The 26,372-nt window shown below is 37.6% G+C and overlaps 1 protein-coding gene across 1 annotated transcript; it reads left to right on the top strand.

The window, feature by feature from the left end:
• Positions 1 to 25,540, top strand: ETF1 (eukaryotic translation termination factor 1). Its single transcript, XM_081315305.1, has 11 exons — positions 1 to 293; positions 544 to 677; positions 12,067 to 12,242; positions 12,323 to 12,462; positions 13,548 to 13,686; positions 15,467 to 15,657; positions 16,337 to 16,466; positions 18,471 to 18,626; positions 19,794 to 19,858; positions 21,231 to 21,378; positions 23,616 to 25,540. Exons 2-11 carry the CDS (start codon positions 592 to 594, stop codon positions 23,696 to 23,698), a joined length of 1,314 nt encoding a protein of 437 aa, XP_081171431.1. The 5' UTR covers positions 1 to 293; positions 544 to 591; the 3' UTR covers positions 23,699 to 25,540.
• Positions 25,541 to 26,372: the final 832 nt, after the last annotated feature.

Genomic DNA, 26,372 nt, shown 5'->3' with positions numbered 1-26,372 from the left:
GAGGTGTCGGCAAGCTGAAAATCCACCTCCTCGTAGGCCCTCGTTTCCTTTAAAAAAAAAGAAAAGAAAAAGATTGGTGCGGGACCGGAAATTATGTCAGAAACCCCATGTGAGGCGATTGCAACACATGCAGCGCGGAGGAGAAGCGAGAGGGAGGGGGAAGAGCAGGAGAGGCGGAGGGGAAAGGGAAGGAAGGAAGAAGCCGGCGAACGACGTCACAAGCGCCGTCGCGAGGAGCCCTTCGTTGCAGTCCGGAGTAGGAAGGAAAGGAGGGGGAGGCGGCGAGGCCTGAGGTGAGCGCGCGCCTCCGGGGCGGGAGTGTCGCCCCGCCAGAGGGAGCGGTGCGGGCGGCGGGCCGTTGTGGTGGTCGCCGCCGCCGCGCTCCTCGGCTGGGGGTGGGGAGGGGGTGGGGAGAAACCGAGGGAGCCCGGCTGGCCTCGGCTAGGATTAACGGCTCTGCTTCCCTCCCCCCTCCCCTCCTTTTTCCCCATTTCTCAATCCTTTTTTCCGCGTGGCGGCTCGGCGGCTTGATTACACCCGCAGGAGGGGCGGTGGAGGAGGAGGAGGAAGAGGAGGAGGAGGAGGGAGAAGATGGCGGACGATCCCAGCGCTGCCGACAGGAACGTGGAGATCTGGAAGATCAAGAAGCTCATCAAGAGCCTCGAGGCGGCGCGCGGGTAAGGAGAGAGAGAGAGAGACCTTGGAGGCGGCGAAGGGATTGGCGCTCAACCTGCCGCCCCCGGGGGTGGAAGCAGCCTTGCGGGCTGGGAAAGGGGGTCGTTAATGCCTGGGATTCCTCTCCCCCCAAATTCCTCCCCACACGCATACACCCCCAAATTCCTCCTGGCGGAAAAGGTTTCCCGGGTCTCCAGGGTTCCGGCCCGGACGGAGGGAGCGCTAAGCTGAGTCTGCCTCCTCGCCTGCTCAGTCCCACACAGTTGGAACACGAGGCGACTTTCGGCGAGTTAGGCCTTAAGTTTCTGGGGAGTGTGCTTGGCGAGGCGTGTAGAGCCGCGAGGGTCCCGAGAAGAAGCGTGTCAGAGAGAGAGAGAGAGAGAGAGAGAAGAGGCGGCTCCTGCCTCTGATAACTCGTCCTCGGTTTGTGAGGGGAGTTTCTTCTCTTCAGAGGGAGCCCACCGTCTCCATTATTTCGGTACGTGGCTCTTTTGCTGTCTGAGATGACACACCTGTGGTGCAGTTGGGACACTTTTAGCCACAGTAAAACTAGTTAAGGCTAAGTCTGTAAGTACCGATCTCCATTTCACTTTTTCACACACACACACATACACACACACATCTGTTTCATCTTTTTCACACACACACAGCTTCATTGGGGGTTTTTTTTGTGCGTGTGTGTGATGGAGGATTACTAGTAGGTGTAAGGTAGGAGTGGTATTTTAAATGGGAAAGACATTTTGGGCACTCGTTCTAAATCCAGAAAATGAATTTTATAAAAGCCCGTGTATACAGCCACCTCTACTCCATTTATTTATTTATTTATTTTTATTTAATTATATTTTTATACCGCCCTTCTCCCGAAGGACTCAGGGCGGTGTACAGGGCAATAAATACAAAAACAGGATACAAAAGTTAAAAGCGATTAAATAAATGCCCAAGGTTAAAACAATAATTAAGATGTATTTAAAACCCCAACCCTAACCCATCAGACCAGGTCAGACTGCTCAAATAGATACGTTTTTAGATCGCCGGAGCTCAACCGGCAAGCGGTTCCATAGGTCTGGCGCGCCCACAGAGAACGCTCTCCCCCTTTATTACCTTTATTACTTGATAGTTTTTCCTCCCTCCTGGTCTTGTATTCCTCTGAACTTCCACTTCACTGTTGTTACAAATTCTGTTTTTATACTCAAAATTTATGGAGCAGTCCAATCTAGTTTTTTGTTTGTCTTAGTCTGGGATATTTTACTTTCAGTTGCATACTAGTACTTGCTGGACAGTCAGTCATCGATTTAAAAAAATAATTACATGTGTTCATATAGATAAAGTACAATTTTTAGTTATAAAAGTTAATCCTGTTCCTTTCTTGTTTTCAAAGTACAGAGGTTATACTGTTGTAGGCACAACAGGTACAAGATGTTTGAGTTGGCATGATCAGCTGACCACTTGTCTTAGTGACCTTAGTTTCTTTTCCTAAGATTTTTTCTGAAATTTTCCATCCATTGAAGCAAGTAAGGGAATGATTCTGGCTTTGGGCTAACTGAGAAAGATAGCTTTTGTTGCTTTTCTGCCCTGCATGCACAAAGAATTGAATGTGTGACTGTTTTTACATTTGGTTGTTGAACCTAATACACATCCATTCCTTGCAGTTGTGTAGAAGGCCTGTTATAAAGGACAGTGACTCTTAATTGAATGCTAGCTGTGTGAAAGGGACTTTGGGAAGGTATTAATGAATAATTTCAAATAATGGCGTACTAGAAAAATTTATGGACCTCATCAAAAATATAATGTATATATTAATTCAAGTGCTAAAGGGACATGTTAATGTTGCTGAATTACTCTCTTTTCCAAGATACTTAAGAAATGGCATGAAACTGAAGTTCTGATTAATCTGATTTGAGATTGGAACATTCCAGATTGTGCTCTTTTTGGAGGGGGGGGGAAATTGCTCAAAAATATGCCCTCTAAAACAGAAGATTTTTGGACTACTTCAGCCCCAAAACAGTTCTGTTTTATTCAGAATAGTCTTTTCAGGACACTTCAACTCACTTCCTACATATAGGATTTACTTCCAGAACAACATGGTCTGGAGAGAGTATGGAACATTCTGGAATGTTCTATTCCTCAGTTGGTGAGTTTTGCTTGTCACTAATAATTGTTTATGTCCCTTATAGAGTTGTATATGGTGGGCTTTGAGAAAAGATGCATGAAGAATGCTTGTCTCCTTTGTTTTATTAATCTCTAGTTATTTTTTTTTTGATATGTGACTTGCCTGGCTAATAGTTGTTCAATTTAAGGACTGAACTGAAAATGACAAATTATCTCTGTATGTTCACTAGAAATTATCAGTATTGATGTTTTTGGGGATTTATATTTTTATTGCTTCTGAATAAAGTACTGTATTAGTTAAATACTCACAGGGGGTCCGTGCAGGGTTCAATTTCCACCTAATTATAAATTATAATATGCATGATTTGCTTTTGGATTTGTTAACCTACCGACTATGACTTAGTGTTGGCATAAGAACTAGGCCACTATGGCTTGTTCAACAACCAGCTTTGAAAAAAGTAGCTAAGTACAATATATTGCTGTTCAACCAGTAGAAAACTGTTTACTCTGAGAGCATATTTCCCTTCTTTACAGTTCCCTTACAATTTCTCTCTGAGCCTTACCAAATCAAATCTAATAGTAGGGTTTATGACTAATTGATATTTATTTATAATTTATTGTGTTAGCAATTTACCTGTAATGCTAGAATGGAAAAAGTTAATTTTAATCCTTTGTCCTTCATGAGGGAAGCGCGTAAATAAGAAATTCACAGGTAGGAAATTATGTCCAGTTCTACAGCCATATATGTGGACTATCCAATATATGGGAGAAGTGAACAACATTTGGATTCTTAACATATAGAGTTGACATTCTACTTCTGTTCAGTAGCAGTGGAAGAGTGCTTTGCATGTTGTTTTATATTGCAACTTTCAATGTTTTATAGCTAAAACAATTTCCAAAATTGAGTTTGGTGCAAATATTTTGAATTGTTTGAATCACATCTTTCTACTTAATTGCCAATATGAGAACTTAAGCATTGGCAGTTTTTTGGGTATACTTTTTAATCCGTAAAATAGACATCAAGCACAACACAATTCAAAAGCCTATTATTGCTAATAATTATGCAGTATTTCAGGTTGTTGAGGGATCTATTGACAATCTTTAAATAAGATTGGCCAGTAGACAAACTATTTTTTAAAAACAGTATGTTCAGAATATTAATAGGAGTTATGGGCTAAATCCACTGAAGGACTTGAATTTGTGGCATATCTGAGGAAACATCATCTTATAAAGTGATTTATTGATCTTTTTTGTCTAAATTCGATCTTAAAATCATGGTATTTTCTAACTTTTCCTAAAGATCTTGATAGTGTCATTTTTCATGAAAAGCATATTGATACATTCCTTTTTGAAATACTTTATTAATACAAATATTAAACAGTTCACATTTCAGTAACATAGAAAATTAGCTTTCTCTGAAAAGGTTAGGAAAAAAATAATGTATCCTAGCTGATGAATATTACTTTGGGTTTGGGGTTTGCTGTTGCTCTACTGTAAACTCTTATCTTCATGAAGTGTTTACAAAGTACATAAAATGGGGCTTGGATCTTCTGCAACCTTTAAACATAGCAACTAAATGTTAAGTCTTTAGTCTGTTCTGGTTTGTGTGACTCCTTTAAGCTATAGGCTAGGGCAGGGGTCAGCAACCTGAAACAGTGAAAGAGCCACTTGGAACCGGTTGCCTCACAAAAGGAAAAACTGGGAGCCGCAAAAAATGTGTGCACATGCGCATACATGCGTGCATGTGCAGAACAGGGTTTGACTGAAGAGTGGAGCCAAGGCGAGATATGCACCTACCCTGCATATTTGAATTGATTGGTTGAACTTTTTTAGTCCCACTTTTTTTTTTTTGGACTGCACATGGCAGAGGACTGGGAGCCGCAAGAGGTGGCTGAAAGAGCCGCTTGCGGCTCCGGAGCCGCGGGTTGCAGACCTGTGGGCTAGGGAAAGCCAAGGGAGATACGATAATGTTTGAGTTCTGCAACTTAAAAAAAAAAGTCATGTGAGATACCAGAATAGTTGTGCTTTGTAAATTGTGTGATTTTTTTTCATATAAAATTTGGTTTTAGGTGTACCATTTTTAGATTTATGAGTGTTTCAGGCAAGATCATGATAAACTTGCAACATCTTAACCAAAATACACAAAGTTGAATATTTTGTCTTATGAGGAATGGTTTTCTTTTGTTTCCTTTACATTTTCTAGGATCTAACAGGTTGTTTTGGAATATAGATTGTTGCACAGTGATCTCATAATAGGCTGCATTTCTAAGTGGAGGGTTTTTTTATTAAATGAGAGAGTATTATAACTGAGTAGAGATTCCTGCTAATCTGCTTTATAAAATCATTGACTCCAAATAGCTCAAAGCAGTTTTCAGTAATGCTTTAGCTTATATAAGAAAGAACTCCCCTGTCAACAGTATTTGCTATATCTTTATCCTGAATATCAGATTTGTGACATAGCTGAGGATCTCCAAACCGAGGGATCATTTAGGAAGAAATGGGAAATAAGGTGGAAAGAGTAAAACTGGTCTAAAAGCAAGTACTACCACTTGTGATGAATCTTTAGGATGTGGGTGTACACACACATACACTCATACCCGTAGGTTATGGCTATATAAGCCTACAGTGATAAGAATTTTGTGGAAAATTTTAAATTGGAAAACTTTCCAACTGCTTTATAATATCTGTATTAAGTACTTTCCTCTTCTTCCTCAGTGTTATTTATAAATGAATAGGAAGCATGTGTATGAAAGAGAATGATACAAAATTATCTATATGGAATAATTAAAAGGAAATTATATTTGTGAAATTACCAGTATCTTTTTATTATGCTTTTTTTATGAACAGCACTTTTAGGGGCCATCCTCCTTTTTTCCAGTCATGAAAACTTTCAATCCTACCTTGAGGCTGCAAAACCAGGAAAACAAGTTTAGACAACAAGTTGTCTAAAAATAATATGGAATGGCTTTGAACTGCTTTGAGTCCTAAATTAATCATTTTAGGGTTAAAATTGAGCAAAGCTAAAAGGAAAACTAGAAGACTAAGTCTTGAATTCCTGATACTAGCAATTTTCATAAATTAATTTTTGCCTCCCTATTGGTAGTTAACCTCTCCTACGTTTATAGAATGAGAAAACATAGTACCTTTTAAAAAAGAAAAATCCTACAACTATGGAATCCTCAAAGATAATTGCCAAAGAGCAAATTATTGTTGCAGGAATAGCTTCTCTACTATCAGATGCTTATTTGGATTTCCTTGTTGCATTTCCCTGTTAATGCAACAATTAAAACATTTTGGATGGAAGAGTATGAGTACTTTTTGCTTTTTTCCAATTATCCTGCTACTAGTCTTTTTTTTTTTTTAAAAAAAAAAAGACGCTGAGAATTTTGTGTACATATCCCAACACAAATCAGATATGTGGAGAAAGAAGGTACATTACAGATATTGAAAAATTTCTTCAAAATACGTTGGCGTTCATTTTTAAGAGGATATTTCATCTGCTTTATAACTTCCCACAAAACGTAATTATTTTGCAAAAAATGCATTATAAAGTACCTGTTTAATCATATTAACTATGTAAATTAAAGCTAGTGTTTCAAGCTTGTTGATAATAAAACATCTGATTTGAATTCTCAGGAATACTCAATTCATCCCAACTGTCAAAACCTAACTCCTAAACAATGCAAAGAAACTTCTCTAAAATATCCTGCTTTCCTCCAAAATCTCTTAAAAATTTAAATTACCGGTAATACTACCATATAATGCTTTCCTAGTGTCAATTTATGGTTATCCATCTAAGCCTTGACTTCTCGTTATTATTAACTATCATAATACTTAAATTTTTACTTCATTGGATTTTTTGCTGGTGTGAATAGCATACAGTTATCAGTAAAGCCCTTTGTGTCTTAGATGTCTTTAATTTTCTGATTTGGATTGTTCTGGTCCTGTTATGTCAAAATGGTGATCTCACTATTTTCTGGGGTCAGTAAAAGGAAAAGATGTTTTAAATTCTTGACAAGGTCTTTTCTAATTGTATTTTTGCAAAGGAATATATGACAGGCTGTTAATACTAGGTCTCATCCTCATTTATAAGTTAAGTAAAGCTACTTACTTAACTGACTCACCCCTAGGCCTTTGTTCCTTATTTGTATTTCTGAGTTAGTTAATCCATGTATCCTAGGTATCTCACAATCTATGAAAGGACCTAAACACAAAGTAATGCCTGCTGTTTTCATTTACCCAGAGTTGCTTGATAGCGAGATGGGCAGCATATAAATTTAATAAGGAAATAAAAATGTATGATCAAGTCCTCATATCTGTTTCATTAAAGAATACAAATGAATTTCCTTCAGTTTGAGGAAGAAATAAATTGCTATTGTTTCTGATGCAAGACCCAATGGTAAAAGTGCTTGCTTTAGAAATTAGTAAAATGCTTCACACTGAATGTTGTGTCAAGTGGCGTAGTAGAATTATACTAGAATAATTTGATGCTGCACAAAAATGTGTTCCTTTATTTTGCCAACTTAGACTGGCATATCAACATCATGTACGCTTGAAAGAGCAGGATTTAGCAGATGTAATAATAATCTAGTAATTTGTGCAATTAGGGCAGTATGCTTTAGCTGGAACTAAGCACAAAACTATCAGATTCTGCTGAGACAGAACAGGTCTGATCTCTGATGGTGATGTAGCTCTGTATATACAGGTGTTACTTGCTGTCAAACTTACTCCTAGGGCTGTAGCCATCATTGTACCCACTGGAATGGCTAGCAACAGCTCTTCGTATCACCCAACCAGTCCTGGCTAAGATCAAACTGTTTTTGCCTAGTTTTACCTTTCCTCTAGGACAGGGGTGTCAAACTCAGTTTCATTGAGGGCCGCATCAGCATTGCGGTTGCCCTCAGGGGGCCGGGTGGGTATGGCCAGGATGGGCGTGGCCTACTAGGTGGTCGTGGCTAAAGTGCATATGGCCTACTGGGTGGGCGTGGGCAGCTCTACATCGTTCACATCAAGGGTGCCTATGGGGGCCTGGGCAGGAGTGGGACAGATCTGAGGGTCTCTGGCAGGAGGAGGGTCTCTGGGCCAGGGCCAAGGCAGTGGGGGCCGTTCCCTCACTGCTTCCAGGATGGCTTCGCGGGCCACATGAAACCGCTTCACGGGCCGAATCTGGCCCCCGGGCCTTGTGTTTGACATGTCTGCTCTAGGATGACTTTTCCTAGGTGACATCATACTACTCCTGTGTGTTCACTCCAAGTAGGCTGAACACGCTGACTCTCCCATCCAGAGATATTATGCTACAAAGAAGAGGTGTGGCTCTATAGCTGCCTGAAATGGCAATACAAGCCCAGCACCATGATCAGGTATGATACCCATCAACTCAGCCCATGAAGAGCTACAATTGGAAGATGTACTGATGATACTACCTAGTTTGAATAATGAAACGTCTGCAAGAAAACAAGCAGGCTCAGAGAGCACCAAGGACCCCTCATAAAAGAGTTATTATTGCAAAACATCCTAACTACTCCCAAACTAAACTTCAGGGAACAGTGTGGCTGCAAAAATTACATGAGGCTAAATTCACCAGTTAACAAACCCTAAATCTCAAAGTGAACTGCAAAAATCCAACAGCAGGTTTCTGTAACTGAACAGATGCTATAGTGGACTAGTAACTATAGCAAATGAAAACAATCTTATACTCTAGAGGCTTTCTCTTTGCCTACTAACCGTTGATTGATACTTAAGTGTAGCTTGCATGAAGTGAGAGAACAGCTGTATTGGGCTAGTTGACTTTGTAGGAACTGGATAAATATATTTTATTAAAACAGTATGTGAAAGAGTACGGATTCAAATAAGTTCAGATTTACCATTTTATTAATTTAATATAAATTTATATTTTGCAGTTCAACGTGTGACTTAGCTACTGATTTATAATTAATAAAATATTCCAGATAATCTTGTCCTAATTCTCCTTTCTAATTGCTGTGTTGATTAAGGGATTATGGGAAATTCTGTTTGTAGTGAAAGTTCAACACAAAGTGTTCATAATATCCACATCACTCTAAATTTTTGCCTTAAAATATGCAGGTATTTTTAAATAGAAGCTGATGTAGTTTCACATTTCTTTAGCTATTTCACCTTCACTGTGGATAGATACAATACTCTTAACTCTGTTCCTCAGTGCAGAGTTTTATTACTGAAACCCATTGAGTCAAAATCTTCTGAATAATTGAAAGATTTGGAGATCAGTTTTCTTGTGAGGTGAAACTACTGAATCCTGAAAGTTAATCTGAATCTTGATTAAGATAGAGATCTTCATCTTCATCATTGCAGTCTTACTAATTTAACCAGCAGATGGCAGGAATATGTTCTGCAAAGGAGCTATATGAAAAACTGATTTGATGATTCAGTTAATTTGATTGACTTTTGTGCATGTTGCACAGTCACATTTGATCTTGGATGATTCATGCAGCTTTGTACTTTTAATTTGAATAGTTTTATTATATATCTAATTTAAGAAACTGAGCAGCTTAATTATTATTATTGTCCTAGTAATGTTGAAATGGATTAATGTGTGAGGTAGGTATGAAATGGTCTTGAAAGGCAAGTTGCACCTTAGAGGAAATACTGAGTAAATAACTTTCTCCATTAAATTGTATAAGAATGGCTAACTTTTTGGAAAAAGTAAGTTGCCATTAGGACCTGGCCATCCTTGTCTGGACATTGAAATTAAGTAGAATCAGCCTGAGATGGGAGACTCACAGTTAATTCTAATGCAATGACCTATACTGGGAATTAACAAACAATTTCATAATTTCAGTAGTGTAGCCAAGAGAACTGCATGTTTATATCATTCTTCTCATTACCGTGTTTCCCTGAAAATAAGACCGTCTTTTTTCTTTTGCCTCCAAAAGAGGCACCAGGTCTTATTTTCGGGGGGTGGGGTGGGTGTCTTTCACTTACCTCATGGCAGTGCCACCGACAGCCCCGCCCAACTGGCCCACTTCTGCCACCGAAGGATCAGCTTCATTCTGCAGCTGAGAATGGAGCTCAGGCCTGCATTTTGCTATCCAGAGGCCTTCTGGAAAGGCCTCTGTGGCCAAGAACCAAGCTACGGATTGAATCCATAGTTCTGTTCTCGGCTGCAGAGGCCTTACAAAAAGACCTCTGACTGCAAAATGCAAGCCGGGGAACACTGCAGAAGAAGTGGGCCAGCGAGGAGAGGCAGGTGTCAATTCATGGAAAGTCTGGTAAAGTGGGTGTGGGGCAGTTTCACCCCCCACCCCAGCTTGATTTTTAGGCTTATTTTTGGGGTAAGGCTTATATTAGGCCCAACCAAAAAATCAAGCTAGGGCTTATTTTTGGGGTAGGCCTTACTTTTGGGGAAACATGGTAGTTGGACTTGATCTGAAGTCATTTTAAACAAACCCCATTAGGATTAATTCTATTAAAACCTTTTTTAGTTATCCATATAACTTTCTACGGTCTGCAGCAGTAGTGAGTGCATTGTCAGTTTTGCGATTTGTTCTGTACATACTGGCACGCTGTGCAAAAATCATTTATTGAAATGACCGTATAGACCACAGGTCTGCAACCCGTGGCTCCGGAGCCGCATGCGGCTCTTTCAGCCGTCTCCTGCGGCTCCCGGTCCTCTGCCATGTGCAGTCCCCCCCCCAAAAAAAAGTGGGACTAAAAAAGTTCAACCAATGAATCCAAATATGCAGGGTAGGTGCATATCTCGCCTTGGCTCCACTCTTCAGTCAAACCCTGTTCTGCGCATGTGCGCATGTACGCGCATGCGCACACATTTTTTGCGGCTCCCAGTTTTTCCTTTTGTGAGGGAACCGGTTCCGAGTGGCTCTTTCACTGTTTCAGGTTGCTGACCCCTGGTATAGACAGCTCTTTTAAATCACTTCCTTATATCCATATAATTTTCTTGGATATAATTTAATTGGTTGCTTTTATCTAAGAACTATTTGTGTGGTAAAGTTGACAGGTCTCAAATATCTGTGAAGATTTGAGCATCAAACTAAAGGCTCTTTATTAAAGGTTTTGGCAAATAAAAAATGCTGCTCCAGTAGTGCTACATTGTGCTTTGAAAACATGGTCTTTTACCCATTCATCGAAGGTGGGATCTATTGCTTAGCGACACTATTACTACCTATAGGTGGCTGAGTGCTGCTAAATGACATTGGCAAGGTCAATATGACAAAAATTTTCACTGGTTGTGGAAGATTTCTGAGACCATTTTAAAAAGATAGAGGGGGAACTGCTAGTGAATTTCCATCAAAGCATATTTTTGCAACACTAATTTTACCTTTACTGTTTTCTGCAGGGAAAATTAGATTAGATAAAGAGATACCGCTCACATTCTGTCTCTGGCAGCTGAATGCTAAAAATGAACAGGGAATTTTAAATATTTTTTTTAAAAAAATATTTGCATACTGTTGGTGAAAGAGTAAATGACTAGCTGATGATCCAAACACCAAAAATTGCAGGAATGGAGAGAATAACTATATATGCCCCTTATGTTGAGAGAAAATTCTAGAAAGGCATATAATGCATTAAAATTTGTATTTCAGAAGGTATGTCTTGTCACTAAAAATTCCAGTATGAAAATGAGTCATTTGTTAATTGCCTTTAAGGTAGATGGGAAAATGGGACATTTATTGAATAGAATATATTAAAAATGGAATAGGGAGAGAGTTGCTTCCACAGTACTAAAGAGCAAGTTTTAAAGGATATGCAAACATTATTTCTTTAACTTTATCAAGGCATGCCAATATGAAAAGCCCCAATTGCAGTATCATGTCATCATTATTATGGGCACAAACCTTTGTATCTGTGCAGTATTGTATATCTGCATGAGCTTTCTCTGTCATGATGTATATGAGAGCTATCTTCATAAGTGTAAGATTGATCCTTGTGCTGAAGAATTATTTGTTAATAATTTCAGATTAAAATGGATCAGGTTTACTTGCTAGAACTAAAAGGGTGTGGGTTTTTAAAAAACATTTACTGATGATTTTGACAGAACCTGGAAATATTTCAGTACCCTCAATTTCATTGTGTTGAGCTATTATATGCAGCAACATATATGCTGACATAATATACACAGCATGTTTTGTTACATGTAATGAATACTGTATAACTATTACCCTATCCACCATTTATTAGGTAATTTATAAGGCTGCCTATCTCTTCCACATTTAGTATGGAAATCTTATCCCTTAAATATGATGTTGCTGGTTTGACTCTTTATTTTTGTTTCTTTGTTTATTTTAGCAATGGCACCAGCATGATATCCTTGATCATTCCCCCCAAAGACCAGATTTCCCGAGTGGCAAAAATGTTAGCTGATGAGTTTGGCACAGCATCAAATATTAAATCTCGAGTGAATCGTCTTTCAGTCCTTGGCGCCATTACTTCTGTACAGCAACGGCTAAAATTATATAACAAAGGTAGAATATCCTTCTAATTCCATTATACATAAAATGATTCAAGCTTCAGCAGTATTTAAGATTATAAGTTTTTTTTACAGTACCTCCAAATGGTCTGGTTGTTTACTGTGGAACAATTGTGACAGAAGAAGGAAAGGAGAAGAAAGTGAACATTGACTTTGAACCTTTTAAACCAATAAATACATCATTGTATTTGTGTGATAATAAATTTCATACAGAGGTAAGTTAACTTTTTTATTTTTCTCTAAATTGAACCATACTGTGTATTTAATAGCAAGAAAACCTACTGAGCATTGGGAAGTCTAGTCATGTATGAAAACATGACCATTTTCCTGAACATCAGTTCCAGAACTTCCAGATGAAAATGCATTGACAATTGCATTTTTCAAGATGGGAGACAAAAGAAAAAATTAGAACATGTGAACATATAATCTCAGAACTGAGTTGCACTGCATTTTTTTTGCAAAGCATTACATAGTCACATATCACAGGTGATTTAAATGGACTGTCGTAGTGAAGTTTAGAAGTCAGATTGTGATTTGCTAATAGCAATAGCACTTAACTTATATACTGCTTCACAGTGCTTTACAGCCCTCTAAATGGTTTACAGAGTCAGCATACTGCCAATCTTGGTCCTCATTTTACAAACCTCGGAAGGATGAAGTCTGAGTCAACCTTGAGTGGATGGGAATCAAACTGCTTGCAGTTGGCAGAATTAGCCTGCAATGCGACATTCTAACTATAGTGCCACCATGGCTAATTTTAGCCTTATTTCCTTCATTTTGTATGTTAGGTGCCTATGTGACGCTTGCGTGTGACTCTTATTACTTAGCGTTACTAACTAAACTACTAACAGTCTTTATCTTGGTAAACAACGTGAGCCAAAAATTATTCAGTACACAAGCTCACTTGAGGGTGTTGCTTTATGTGCTCACTTCTAAGATTGGCACTTTACTGATACTATTAAAGCTGTAGTGTCAGACAGCCCAAATCATTTGAGCTTCATTCATCTTGGAGTATCTCTTGTTCACAAAATGATGTATGGATTGTATTTGAAGATCATTTGTGTTTTTTTATTTAAGTGCAAAAGCGTACATTGATGTTAGCTTAAACTGCTCAAATGAACCTAATTTGTTAGTTTAAAAAGTTTTGGGTAATTATGATAAGCCCAGTAAGTAAGTAACCTCCAAAATCAAGTTTGGAGTAGAAAAACAATAAAAACATACCTTCAGGAGAATATCTCTGTTGTCTGATTTGTTGTACATTAGCTTGTTCAAACTCAATTTCTGTCATGTTGACTTTTAGGCCCTAACAGCACTATTGTCAGATGATAGCAAATTCGGCTTCATTGTAATAGATGGTAGTGGTGCACTTTTTGGAACGCTTCAAGGAAACACCAGAGAGGTGCTGCACAAATTCACAGTGGATCTTCCAAAGAAGCACGGTATTGCATCAAAAATTAAGAGAGATGTGTTTTTAGAAAGATTAATTTTGGGGAAGTAAGACTTGTAAGCAGTTCAGTAATATTTGAGAGGTTGTATCCTGAATAGTTTCTTTTCTCAATGTGTTTGGGTAATTCCAGTACTAAAGCCAGATATCAAATTAACATCAATTGATATTCTGTACAGCTATGAAATGGCTCCAGACAATACTCCAATTGCATCTGAATCATTCAGTAAAACAAATGCTTAAACGTTGAATATAAGAGATTTTTTTTACATATGAACTTAGTACAGAACAGAAACCACATGTTTGGAAATAAATGTTCCAAATTTGCTTACTTGCTATCTTATCTCATTGAATTTTTTCCTCTACTCTTTCTAGTTAGAATTAATCTAAGTGGATTACAGTTAAAATCGCATTTTGACACATTGTATTAACAGAATTTGAAACCTTAAAATATTTTCTAAAAACAGTACAATATATATTAAGATAATGGTCAAACAAAACAAAGGCATTATAACCATAAGGAGAAACCCCAGGGATACTTCACTGATGGCATTCAACACTGAAACACCCCCCCCCCCCACTGCTGGGCTGCTGCTTGCCACTTCTAAGTTGACCTCAAAATGAGTACTTTGAACTCATGGATCCAGAAATCCCCTTCTGCCTAGCTAGGAGTTTAATCTTTTGGAGGATATAACCACATGAAGAATAGGTTGATTTCCCCTCACTTGGCAGATAAATTAGCCACTAATAGCACTTCTGATTTCTTTTGATGAAAGCACTTCAGTACATTGATCCATATTTGGTAAATTCCTAACAGTCTCGGTATTTTTACGTAGATGTTGAAGAGCAAGGTCGATGGTATTAAAATTCATCAAGAGTTTGAGGGAAGCAACAGGGTTGTACTATCCCAGCAAAGATACATCCAATGGGACAATTAATAATTGTTTTGCCACCAAAACAGGCTTAAACCCTGATTGAAATGGATCTAGAAAATCTGTTTCATAGGATATTTGGATGTGATCAGTCATCGAGTACTTAAGCATCTGGTCCAGGAAGAAATTGTATTCACTGGCCTATAATTACTTAAATTTTCTGAATCCATTTTTCCCCAGGACTGGCCTCATTACAGCCTCTTTTTATGAAGCTGGAGTCACTTCTATTCATGTGGGGGAATTTATAAATCTCCTAAATCCAGCTGAACATTAAATAAAATCTGTGAGGAAAAAGAAGCAAGTAATTACTGTATACAGTTGTTTGACACTGCTAGACATTTTATCTGCATGACTAGATCTTAAAAAGTGAAGCAGTCCCACGCCACCCCAAAATCTTGATCAGGCAGCTTTTTCATTTCTATAGATTGAACTGTTGAGTATGTAGATTCTTAAGTTATTGCCTGTTTGGTTTAGTACAAAGTCTAGCCAAGAGTTGCAGAAAAGAGCTACAGGGTTCTGCATGATTTTTAGCTTTGGCCAGATCCTAAAAGTTCCTGAATCACATAGGAAAGTTCTGCTGAGTGACATTGATAGGACACAGTGGTAGAGAAAATTAGTTTTGGGTTGGTATCCCATCACTGCCACAACATAAGCTTGATCTTGAACATTTGCTAACATGTTGCATGACTTTCTACATGACATTGGGCGGGTGACATTTGAGATAGACCCAGGTTTGTCCTGATAGTCATAAAACCCTGACTAGACCAATCAAGGCTCTTCCAATTTGAATGTTGAAAGATACCAGAGCTAATATTACATATTCGTATCTCTTGCCTTTCAAAGGGAGAGGAGGCCAGTCTGCCTTGCGTTTTGCTCGTTTGAGAATGGAAAAACGTCACAACTATGTAAGGAAAGTAGCAGAAACTGCTGTGCAGCTGTTTATTTCTGGTGACAAGGTGAACGTGGCTGGTCTTGTGTTAGCTGGGTCAGCTGATTTCAAAACTGAATTAAGTCAATCAGATATGTTTGATCAGGTAAGTAGAAATAATTTGCTGATGGTTGTTAATTTTACTAGCAGTTATACATGTAATATTGATAGTTGTATGGCTTACTAGGATACATCTAAAGTCCAATAGTAAGCTGATAATAACTGAAATATGTGGATATTGGAGCTACATTTATAAAATAGAAAACCAATAACATTGAGAATACTGAAAGAAAAGAGCTTACAGATTTTAAAATCTGGGCCGTTGGAATTATTATTATGAATTTTTGCATAGTTGGCCAGATGTTTAGACTGGATTTGGCATTTTCATTACCTATCAAGTCCTTCCCAAGAACCTGGAATAGGCAAATATTGTTTGATGATGTTAAAGTTAATATTATTGCAGGATATAAGCTGTCAGTATGTTTATAATATCTGGCACAGCTCCCATCATCTTCAGAGCACATAAGTGCCACAACCACATAAAAGTTATAGTGCTTTACTGGGGTTTATCATTTTTAATAATAGTAACAACTCTGAGTGGCTCGTGACAACCAAGGAAATTATAATAAAACCACTAAAAGATGATAAGCACAAATGGTTTGGAGGTTGGATTTTTTTTAAAAAAAAGTTAATGCTGGTCATTATTTATTTCATCTTTTGTGTAATAGTTTTAGATTTTTAATTGTTCATTTGTCTTTTCTAATATTAGTCCTCTATTTTTGCAGAGGTTGCAATCCAAAGTATTAAAACTAGTTGACATCTCATATGGTGGTGAAAATGGATTCAATCAAGCAATTGAATTGTCCACTGAGGTCCTGTCTAATGTGAAATTCATTCAAGAAAAGAAGCTAATAGGTAAGAAGAAATACACATCCAGTTTTTCATGTTGCATGCAACATAAAATGTATAGTCAAAAAAAGAAAATAAAGATCTAGCATCCATATTATTTAGTTTCTATAGGAATTACAGTATCTTGTCTGTAAGGAATAGTGGTAACAGCTTTGCACTCAACATTCTTTGCTGTTAGTTACAGACAAAAAAAAGTCTGAATTAAAAATATTTTCAACACAGTGTAATATTTGATCAAATTTTAACATCTGTTTACGGTGCGTATTTGTTTTTTGTGTTGGTGCTTCATACTCCTTGAGCTTGCTAGAAGAATGCTATTGCTTCAGTGTTGGTGATTGTATGAGTAGTGACTATAATTTGCTATTGAGTCAGAACTCTATGCAAAGAGAAACCTCCATGCTAGTCATAAAATAGAAGTTTGTTTCCCCACCTGAGATTTCAAGTCATATATCAGAATCTTTCATTCAAACCGTACACACAAATGTGTGTTTTACCAAATTTATACCTGCTGCAATCATAAGACAGAAAGTAACAAAGGATATATAATAAAACAACTGTAGTACAATTAAAATAAAATTCAAAACATCAAACCAAAGGGGCTTCCTACTTACCATAATCTCTCTGGAATAATTCAATTTTCAAAAGTTAAAAACAGTAGAACACATTTGATTTTGAGGGAAGGCTATTCAAGAGTAGATGTTAGTAATGAATAGTGGCACTGGTCGGCCTTTACTCCCATATGTCACGGAAGTAATCAGTTTTCTCAAAATGTACGAATGAGGTAGATGAAATCCAATTGAATAGACTTATTGCCAACCATATAGAACATTATGGATGACAATCAGCATTTTGAATTGTACTCAGAAGCAGATAGGAAGCTAAACTACTGTCTGGAACAAGGATATAATGTGCTATTGGGGATGAGTGCCAATACCAACCACCTGATCATCACATTCTGGAGTGATTTTACTTTCTGAGTGGGCTTTATAGGCAGTTCTATATAGAGCATAAGGCAGTGACAAAGACAAGTAGTGATAAGTTAGTATTAATAGGTCTTCCTTCTGCAGAAAAGGATATAACTGGCATAACAATCAGAGTTAGCCAGAGCCTCTCGTGGCCATTATTTCAATCTGTCCATCAATCAGTAACTCTCAATTAGCCATCTTGTTTGACCCTAGTGGCAAGCTACTATTGAGTATTGTGAGCATACTCCAAACCGGACCTGGGTATTTTACGGTCCCTGGGTCATATCTCACCCTTTAGCTGTCCCTGTCTGATCCATGTGAGGTCAATCCAGAATTAGAAATCAAATATAAATAAGTGTATGCCATTCACATAATACAACTGCATTACTTTTATTTTGATGATTGCTGTTTTTTTCCCCAATTTATGTATGTATGTGTATGCAGCCCTGTGTATCTTCACAGCCCTATTGGTTCAACCCTTTACTACATTCCCAGTCTCGCGTGGCTCTTTGGGGAAATTAATTGCCCACCCCTGCCCCAAACAGATGGATAACCTTGCCCAGTGACCTCATGTACACATTAAAAAGCAAGAGGCAAGCACAGTAGACCTAATATATCTCTGACATCTCTTCCCTACACCGTGTAGGACACTGCCTCTAGTCCCCAATCCTTTTAGATGGTCCAGAAAATTTCTATGGTCAGTGCTGTTAAAGATCATCAGAAAATTGTTTAATCCAAATCATCGACAACAGAGGCCAGTGCTGTCTGAACCTGGGCTGAAATATAAAAGAATGCCCTGTAGCTGCCCATAACCATCCCCACCTACCCAAAAGAAGAAATTGTAAAAAGTATCTGGTCCTATAGTCATGTAACCTCATTTTTTTATCTGATAAATCATTGTCTTCCTAAACATATTTGTCACCGTCTGTCTCAGTAATGTTGTCAACGCTGCTAACATCGAATGGCCTTCTTGGCCTAATTAATTAGTTTTTGTGCAAAATAATCATATTTTATAACATTTCTCTCTGGTTTGCACTAAATGTAGGGCGATATTTTGACGAAATCAGTCAGGACACAGGAAAATACTGTTTTGGGGTTGAAGATACTCTAAAAGCCTTAGAAATGGGAGCAGTAGAAATCCTGATAGTTTATGAGAACCTGGATATAATGAGATATGTACTTCATTGCCAAGGCACGGAAGGTATGTGATGCCCATCGCTTTGCTCTTGGGATTTCAGGAATTATTATTTATATGTGGATTGTAGGTCACTGTAAATGTTTGCATTCTTGCTGCTTTCATTAATGTAAGTCCAGTTGTTTTGACCTTTCTTGCCACCGTTGTTAAGTGAATCACTGCAGTTGTTAAGTTAGTAACATGGTTGTTAAGTGAATTTGACTTCGTCATTGACTTTGATTGTCAGATCACAAAAAGGATCACATAACCCCGGGACATTGCAACCGTCATAAATATGAACCAAGCATTCAAATTTTGATCATGTGATCATGGGTCACAAGTGTGAAGAAAGATCATAAGTCACTTTTTTCAATGCTGCTGTTGTAACTTTGAACGGTCATTAAAGAGATGATTGTTGAGGACTACTGTGTGTACTCATTGGATGTGATCCATGCAGGTAGCTCTGATTTTACGGTGATTATGGTCAGAACATGTCTAGTTGAGACAACTGCAGTTATCCTAATGGTTCTAGCTTCATTCTTCTCAGCTATTGTGTTACATTCATGCAACTCTATCTGTTATCTGAGTGCCTCGGACAGAAAAAGGGAACAATATCTGTCTTCATCCATATTGAGATCTAGAAAGGAAGACCATTTTACAGTAAGAAGCATTACACGTGGTAGTAGGATGAAAGATCTGGAAGAAATCATGGTCATCCAGTAATTTCAGTTTGTCCGCTTTTTTATTTCAGTTCTTTTCCTCAGGCTTATGCTGTGTGCTGGTCATGTGATATCCCTCCACATTTTCATAACAATAAATCTCTTCTACAGTATTTCATACTCATCTGTTGGGTTGCAGTTTCTTGAATATGCAAGGGGGGAAAAACTTGGAATTTCCAATCCAATTTAGTCAGTAGTGTGTTCTGTTTTTCCTTCTAGAAAAATAAAAGCCATGCATCCATATAGCTAGCAGTTTTCTCCTGCATCTTCTTTGTTACTTAACAAACAATATTCTAGCATCTCTTTTATGTCAAAGAAAAGAGTGAGATGGGGTAAAGGACCGCAACTTCTCCCCATAATGAATAGATCCCTAATCTGTATTGGTGATATTTTGTGTAATGCTAATTGGATCATCTGATTTCACTTTAGGACGTTGTGCTATTAATGCATATTATGCTTTTTTCCCCTCCTGCAGAAGAGAAGATTCTCTATTTGACACCAGAACAAGAAAAAGATAAATCCCACTTCACAGATAAAGAGGTATTTATCAAAAGCCAGAGTTTATTTTTCCTCCATTTGTGGCATTTTGATGATCGTGATTTCAGTAGAGACATCCCAGATAAATTACAAGAGGAGGGTATGGGGTAGTTCATGTATTTCTACTCTAAATCCTTTGAGTTTGTGCTGGAATGGAAATTAACGTAGTAAAGCATTGTGTTCAGTATTCGACTACAGGCAATGCAAATTCTATCTCCTACATACTCAAATTAATTTTTATTAATAAGCTGCCTAGAGTCACTGAGATGGTGGCTATAGAAATTGAATAAATGAATAAAAAAATAAATCTTCCTTTCTTCAGAAGAGAACTGGAAGCACTCCTGCCTAAGCACACTGCTTCTTATGGTCATGCTATCATATGATCCTTCTAGCTTATGAAGCAGTGGGGCCCCCTGTGCTCCTCCTTGCCTTAGTAGGCAAGAGCAAGGACATGAATCAATGCCCTTGGAATGAATTGTTTTGGAAAATAATTGCCATTAGAAAGAACCAGATCTACAGCTGTAGCAGTTTTATTTTTTGTTCTATGTCTTTAGGAATTATTGAGTCTCTGCTATTATCTTTGATGAACCCTTATTTTTTATAATAATAATAAAGTTGGAAGGGACCTTAGAGGTCATCTAGTCCAACCCCCTGCTCAGGCAGGAAACCCTATACCATTTCGGACAAATGGCTGTCCAGTCTCTTCTTAAAAACTTCCAGTGTTGGAGCATTCACAGCTTTTGGAGGCAGGTTGTTCCACTGGGTAATTGTTCTAACCGTCAGAAACTTTCTCCTTAGTTCTAGGTTGCTTCTCTTAGGAGATGCTGCTGGATTTAAGGGTTTTGCAGAATTCCAGGAGAAGAATGGGAAAGTTCTTAACGTAGCGCCTATGAAGTCAGTTTCGTTATGGAATTACCATCATCTTTACAGAATTATCTGCTAATTACAAGGTTTTGGGTTCCCAATAATCAGCAAAATACCTTTTTTATTCTTTCTCCTTTCACGGTAATAGGGCACAGTGGAATTAGCAAGCAGATAATTCTATAAAGATGATGGTTTTTAAATCCTACTGTTCCAAACTATTTAGGATTCTAAAGGGGATAAGTAATATCCTGAATGAGGTCCTGATATGGAGGCATGCGTATAACAGTGAGATAAGTGACACAGACTTGCTAACAATTCATTTTGGTGTGATGCTAGGTTTATACACTATGGAAAGTGAATGAAAGGCATAATTCTGGTTATTTTCTATTGCATGCTTTATTTTGGCAACACAATGCTCTGCGTCTAATGAGGTAAATACTAATAGTACATTGCCTACTGATTTGAAACATGACATTGCTAATAGGTACACTTCAAATGTCATCTCTTTTAGACGGGACAGGAACATGAACTAATAGAAAGCATGCCTCTGCTTGAGTGGTTTGCAAACAACTACAAGAAATTTGGAGCCACGTTGGAAATTGTGACAGACAAGTCGCAGGAAGGATCCCAGTTTGTGAAAGGATTTGGAGGGATTGGAGGTAAATGGAAAATGAAAACAATAATTTGAGTGCATGATTACTATGTGCCCTTCATTGTTGTATCCCAATTGGCAAGATTGTGAAAAATTCACACAATTTCAGTGGAGAATGCTAAAATCCTGTGAAACATTAATTATTTCAACAAATGATTATTTATTTTGGCATTTGTGCCAAATACTATTTGCAGTAGTCATCCAGACCACTAGGCCACTCCTGTTTTTTTGGCTTAAATGGTGTTTTACATTGGTAGAATTTACAGTTCTATCAATATTTCATCATTTGGCAGATAGTTACAACATAATGAATAACTTGAAATTTCTTTTCAGAGGATGCTTTGTGTAGTCTTTTGATTGTCCTTTAAGTTGCATTGACATGCTTTAAACTCTTGGAGGATTACTGCTCACATATATGCTTGTCCACAAGGGGAAGAAAAATCAATGTTACATGACCCACAGCTTTTTTTAAGAGAGTCCTTGCTTTATGTAAAGATGATAATGTAAATATTCCTAGTGCAAACAATGCAATAAGAATTTAAAGCAAATTACTACATGGGGAATATGTGTTCATAATACTTCCATAATTATCTCAATAATTTTGTCAGATAATTTAGGCTTCCTGTACATCTGATAGCTGGCAGGCTTCCTTGACCAGCTTTGCTTGGGAATACATTATTGAACTTAATGAGATTTGCACTGCAGTAAGAATAGTTATTGCTGAGTGCTAGAATAGATAACGATGTAAATGTTACTTTTCTCATTAAAGAAAAGCATCTTTGGTTGATATTTAGATGCACTGATCAATGTAGTAAAGAGATTGAGCAAAACACATTAATAGTATAAAGTTAGTCCTTGACTTATGACCACAATTGAGCCCAAAATTTCTGTTGCCAAGTGAAACAGTTGTTAAGTGAGTTTTGCCCCCATTTTACAAACTTTCTTGCCACAGTTAAGTGAGTTACTGCAGTGGTTAAGTTAGTAATATGATTGTTAAGTGAATCCGGCTTGCCCATTGATTTTGCTTGACAGAAATTTGCAAAAGGTGGTCATATGACCCCCAAGACACTCTAACAGTCCTAAATATGAACCAGTTGCCCAGCATCTGAATTTTGATCATGTGACTATAGGGATGCTCCAGTGGTCTTAAGTGTGAAGAAAGGTCACAATTTTTTTAAGTGCTGTTGTAACTCCAGTCACTAAAAGAACTGTTGTAAATTGAGGGACTACCTGTACTAAAAAAATGGCAAGAAATCTGGTTGGCTTTGGTGAGACATGGGTTTGCTGAATGCATGTATATTCTGATATGAAAGCAACATTGTAGTTTGAAAGTTTACCTTTATATATGAATTATATGTTTTGATTTAGCATAACCCTGCTATTTTAACCAGGGTGAAGATTGCCGCATTATCTGCTCTTACTGATTATGACAATGTAGATGCCAGATATTCTCTGAATTTGGGATGATGACTAGAAATAGTTGATGGATTGAACAAAAATGCAAATGTTTTCTTTTCTTCTGTAAAGAGGTGTGAAAACGTTTTGTGTGGATATCTCCAGGAATAGTATTTCACATAGGAGATAACTCACAGCACATTAGTTGGCACACTATTTGTTTACAGTAAAATTGCAATAAGAATTTAAGAATGTTTTCAATCATTTGCTACTTTTATGACATTTCTTATGCATTTATTCCACTCTTTTGAACAAATATATGCTATTCAGACTGGAACTATGCTTTAATCCACAAATAGTTTGCCCTGTGATTTCTTGCTTGCCTGTCTCAAGTTAGATATTCTTCGCCAGTTCTGTCCCATCATAGTGAACCGCTTGTTTCAGCATTTAGTTTTAAGATCTTTTCCCAGATGTAAAGTTCATGCTTATACTGTTGTTGAAAGTTTTTTTTAACATAATTGACATACAAATGGATGAGAAATTCGGTTAAAACTGAAATGAAATGCTATCATGTGCTGCAAATCAACACACTTTTAGAGGTCAGATTTGCGGCACTGCTCTGACATGAATTATTAGTGGCAAACTTGTTTGAAGCCAACAATTTAAACTGAGATTTTTCTGTATACGTTTTAAAAGAGTGCTCTAATACGAATTAAAATGTTCAACGCTAGTGGGAAGGAAATATAGCCTAGTTCAATACTTTGGTACCAGGAGGCAGGCTTGGTGCTGAATGTTCTTCATAAATAGGAAATATTTGTAATATCTTCCCTTTAACATTTATTTCCAAAGGTATCTTGCGGTACCGAGTGGACTTCCAGGGAATGGAATACCAAGGAGGAGATGATGAATTTTTTGACCTTGATGACTACTAGGTAGTCGGCCTGGGTCTGGCAAATGTGCCTCACCCCTCCAGCATCCAACCCAAGGAGAAAACTCAAGATGGAAAACAAAACAGATCCCTGCCTTAGAATTGGAGTATTTCCAGAACTTTATCCAGAACATCGGTTTTCAAAAAAAGAAAGAGAAAGAAAGCAAACCCTACTGATTTGTCATAGTGTCAGTACAGCAGCACTCTACTAGGTTTCTATAATGCCATTTGGACTAATTAAAAAAAGAATCCCAGTTTTTACTTTTACTTAATGGTGAAATTGGTTGCTCTTGTATTTTATGAAAATGATTTTTTTAACCTTCAGCTACATTAACTGCTCTCCACCTTCATTTGAAACAACGTAATTACACTGGTTTGTTTCTTACTTTGATAGGTGGAAATCTATTACTGCTTTTTGCAGTGATACGACCCATTTACATGGCGTTCTTGGCTTAGACTGCAGAAGAACCATCTTAGGGAGACCTTGTTCCTATTGTTCCCAGTCTACAGTGGTGGAAGTAAAAGGAATTAAACTCTCTGCTGTTGTGCCAGCTTTGAAAGGTGTGACTTTAAAAATTGGGAGGTCCACCTATTTCATTCTTAGACTGCGAAAACACTGTTTGTATAAATCAGGAAGTGTGTTTCATTAAAGAAAATTGAAGTGCCAGGGTCTCAGCAGGCTTAACCGGGATTATGAGTTGTGTGGCCTTCATTTTTCCCTTTTGTCAGTCAATAAACAGTTTCCACAAGCAAGCTAATACTGCTTACGCTTGGTTCTGTACTTTAGGTTTATTTTTTTAATTATTATTATGTTTTGCTTTGGGACTGCATAAGCTGCCTTGGTGAATCAACAGCCAACATTCACAAACTGCTTTAAAATGCGATTATCTAGCAAAATGTGACCGACATAAAGCCTTGGAACTGGTGGCTATGGAGCTTCTGTAGAAATAAACTTTTTTTTTAAAGAAGTTAGGCACCAAAGATTCACATTCAACACTACGGCATAATTCATGCAAGGCAGTTAGCTCACTTTCCTGCATTCCTTTAGGACTGGCTGATTTTCGAAAGGTACTCTTGATATTTTTTTTAATGCCTGGCTCTGTTCTCATTTTCCTTATCTTTCTTGTGTTGGTCAAAGACTCCCAACCTGCAAACATTGTATATCGTTCCAAATCCTGCCTCACTTGAATTGAAGGGAGAGTTGTCTTAACTAAGCCTTCTCATCACAGTATATACTTTAAAAGGTCCAAAATGACTTTCTGTCAATGTGAGCAATAGAATTTGTATCTTTTTATAACTTGGCAAGCAGACAGTGCATGTGTTTGCCCACAGGAAGTTTTCACATTGGGTGGAATCTCTTAGGGTGGAAGCTCTTTATGATTATGAATATTCAGACTGATTTGCCGAAATTGTGATCACAAGCATCCTTAAGCTCTTCAAAGCAGCACACTTTGATTTTGCCATTGTAAATGGGTCTGCTATGACATGACAAGAGCAGAAAAATTGGGTGTAAATTTAGTTTTGAATATACTGCTTGTTTCACATTTTAGGGTATGCAGCTCCTTTTTTTTGGTAGTTTTATTTTTACTATTTAAGTTTGGAAATGATGCCAAAATTTTGTATCTCTTTAATCAATGTGTGATCTCTGGTGGTATATATTGCATTATATATTGATGTATATATCAATATATACTGATATGTATTACACTTACACAAACACATTAAAAGGATGAGAATCCTAGCCTTTTGCATACTACGTAGCCTCTTCAGAGAGCTCCCAAGCAGTGATATCTTGGTGTTGTGATGTACAGAAATGGAGAAGAGTATTAAACCATATTTAAGAATATATACTGGATCCTTGACTTTATTTTACTTGGGGAGGGTTGCAGCATTACCTGCTGCTCATCAAATTGCATTGATTTTGAATAGAATACTTGCGTTCAAATGTGCAGTTAGCACCTCATCATAAACATCAACATGGATAAATAGCGGAGGTGCTATTAAATCATCTTATTCTATTTTTTGCAACATAGCTCAGATCACATGAAGTTTGGACTTTTATCTCAGGAGTAAATATTTCTTTAAAAGGTACTTCAGTTGTTTAATCTTCCAATCTTAACCATTTTTAATGTGCCACAAGTGTCTTAAAGTTACTATTGCCCTGTTCACCGCCCTGAGTCCTTCGGGAGAAGGGCGGTATACAAATTAAATTATTAAATTATTAAATTAAACTATGCAAAAGCATAAATATTTGAGAACTAAAAGTACAAGGCCTACAGCTATATGATTTTCCATCATTACTATGGTTTCTTGCCTAGGATTAACATATTTCTAATCTCTTGCTTGTTAGAAAAAGAATTATTGTAGTATTAATGCAGAAGCCTGAAAATTAAAATATAATGTCCTTTTCACCTCCCTTTGTCGGAGCATTCCTGTGTGGTTAAGAATTTGCACTGTTCATATTTACAGTTAGGAAGATACATCGTATCCACAGCTGTAACAACATTTTTTAAATTAACTAGACATCTTTAATCAATATGAGTAGTCATATCTGAAATATTCCCAGGTTCCCCACCTCAGGTCTGCTTGTGGACAAGAAATGTTAGCAACATTTTTGGGTGTGGAAGGTACCTGCACACCAAGTATTAGAAAAAATTGGGAAATATCCCCAAAGATGG

The sequence above is a fragment of the Vipera berus genome, assembly GCF_964194415.1.
Source record: "Vipera berus genome assembly, chromosome: 1".
Taxonomy (NCBI): Eukaryota; Metazoa; Chordata; class Lepidosauria; order Squamata; family Viperidae; genus Vipera; species Vipera berus.
This window is presented reverse-complemented; position numbering and strand designations above follow the sequence as displayed.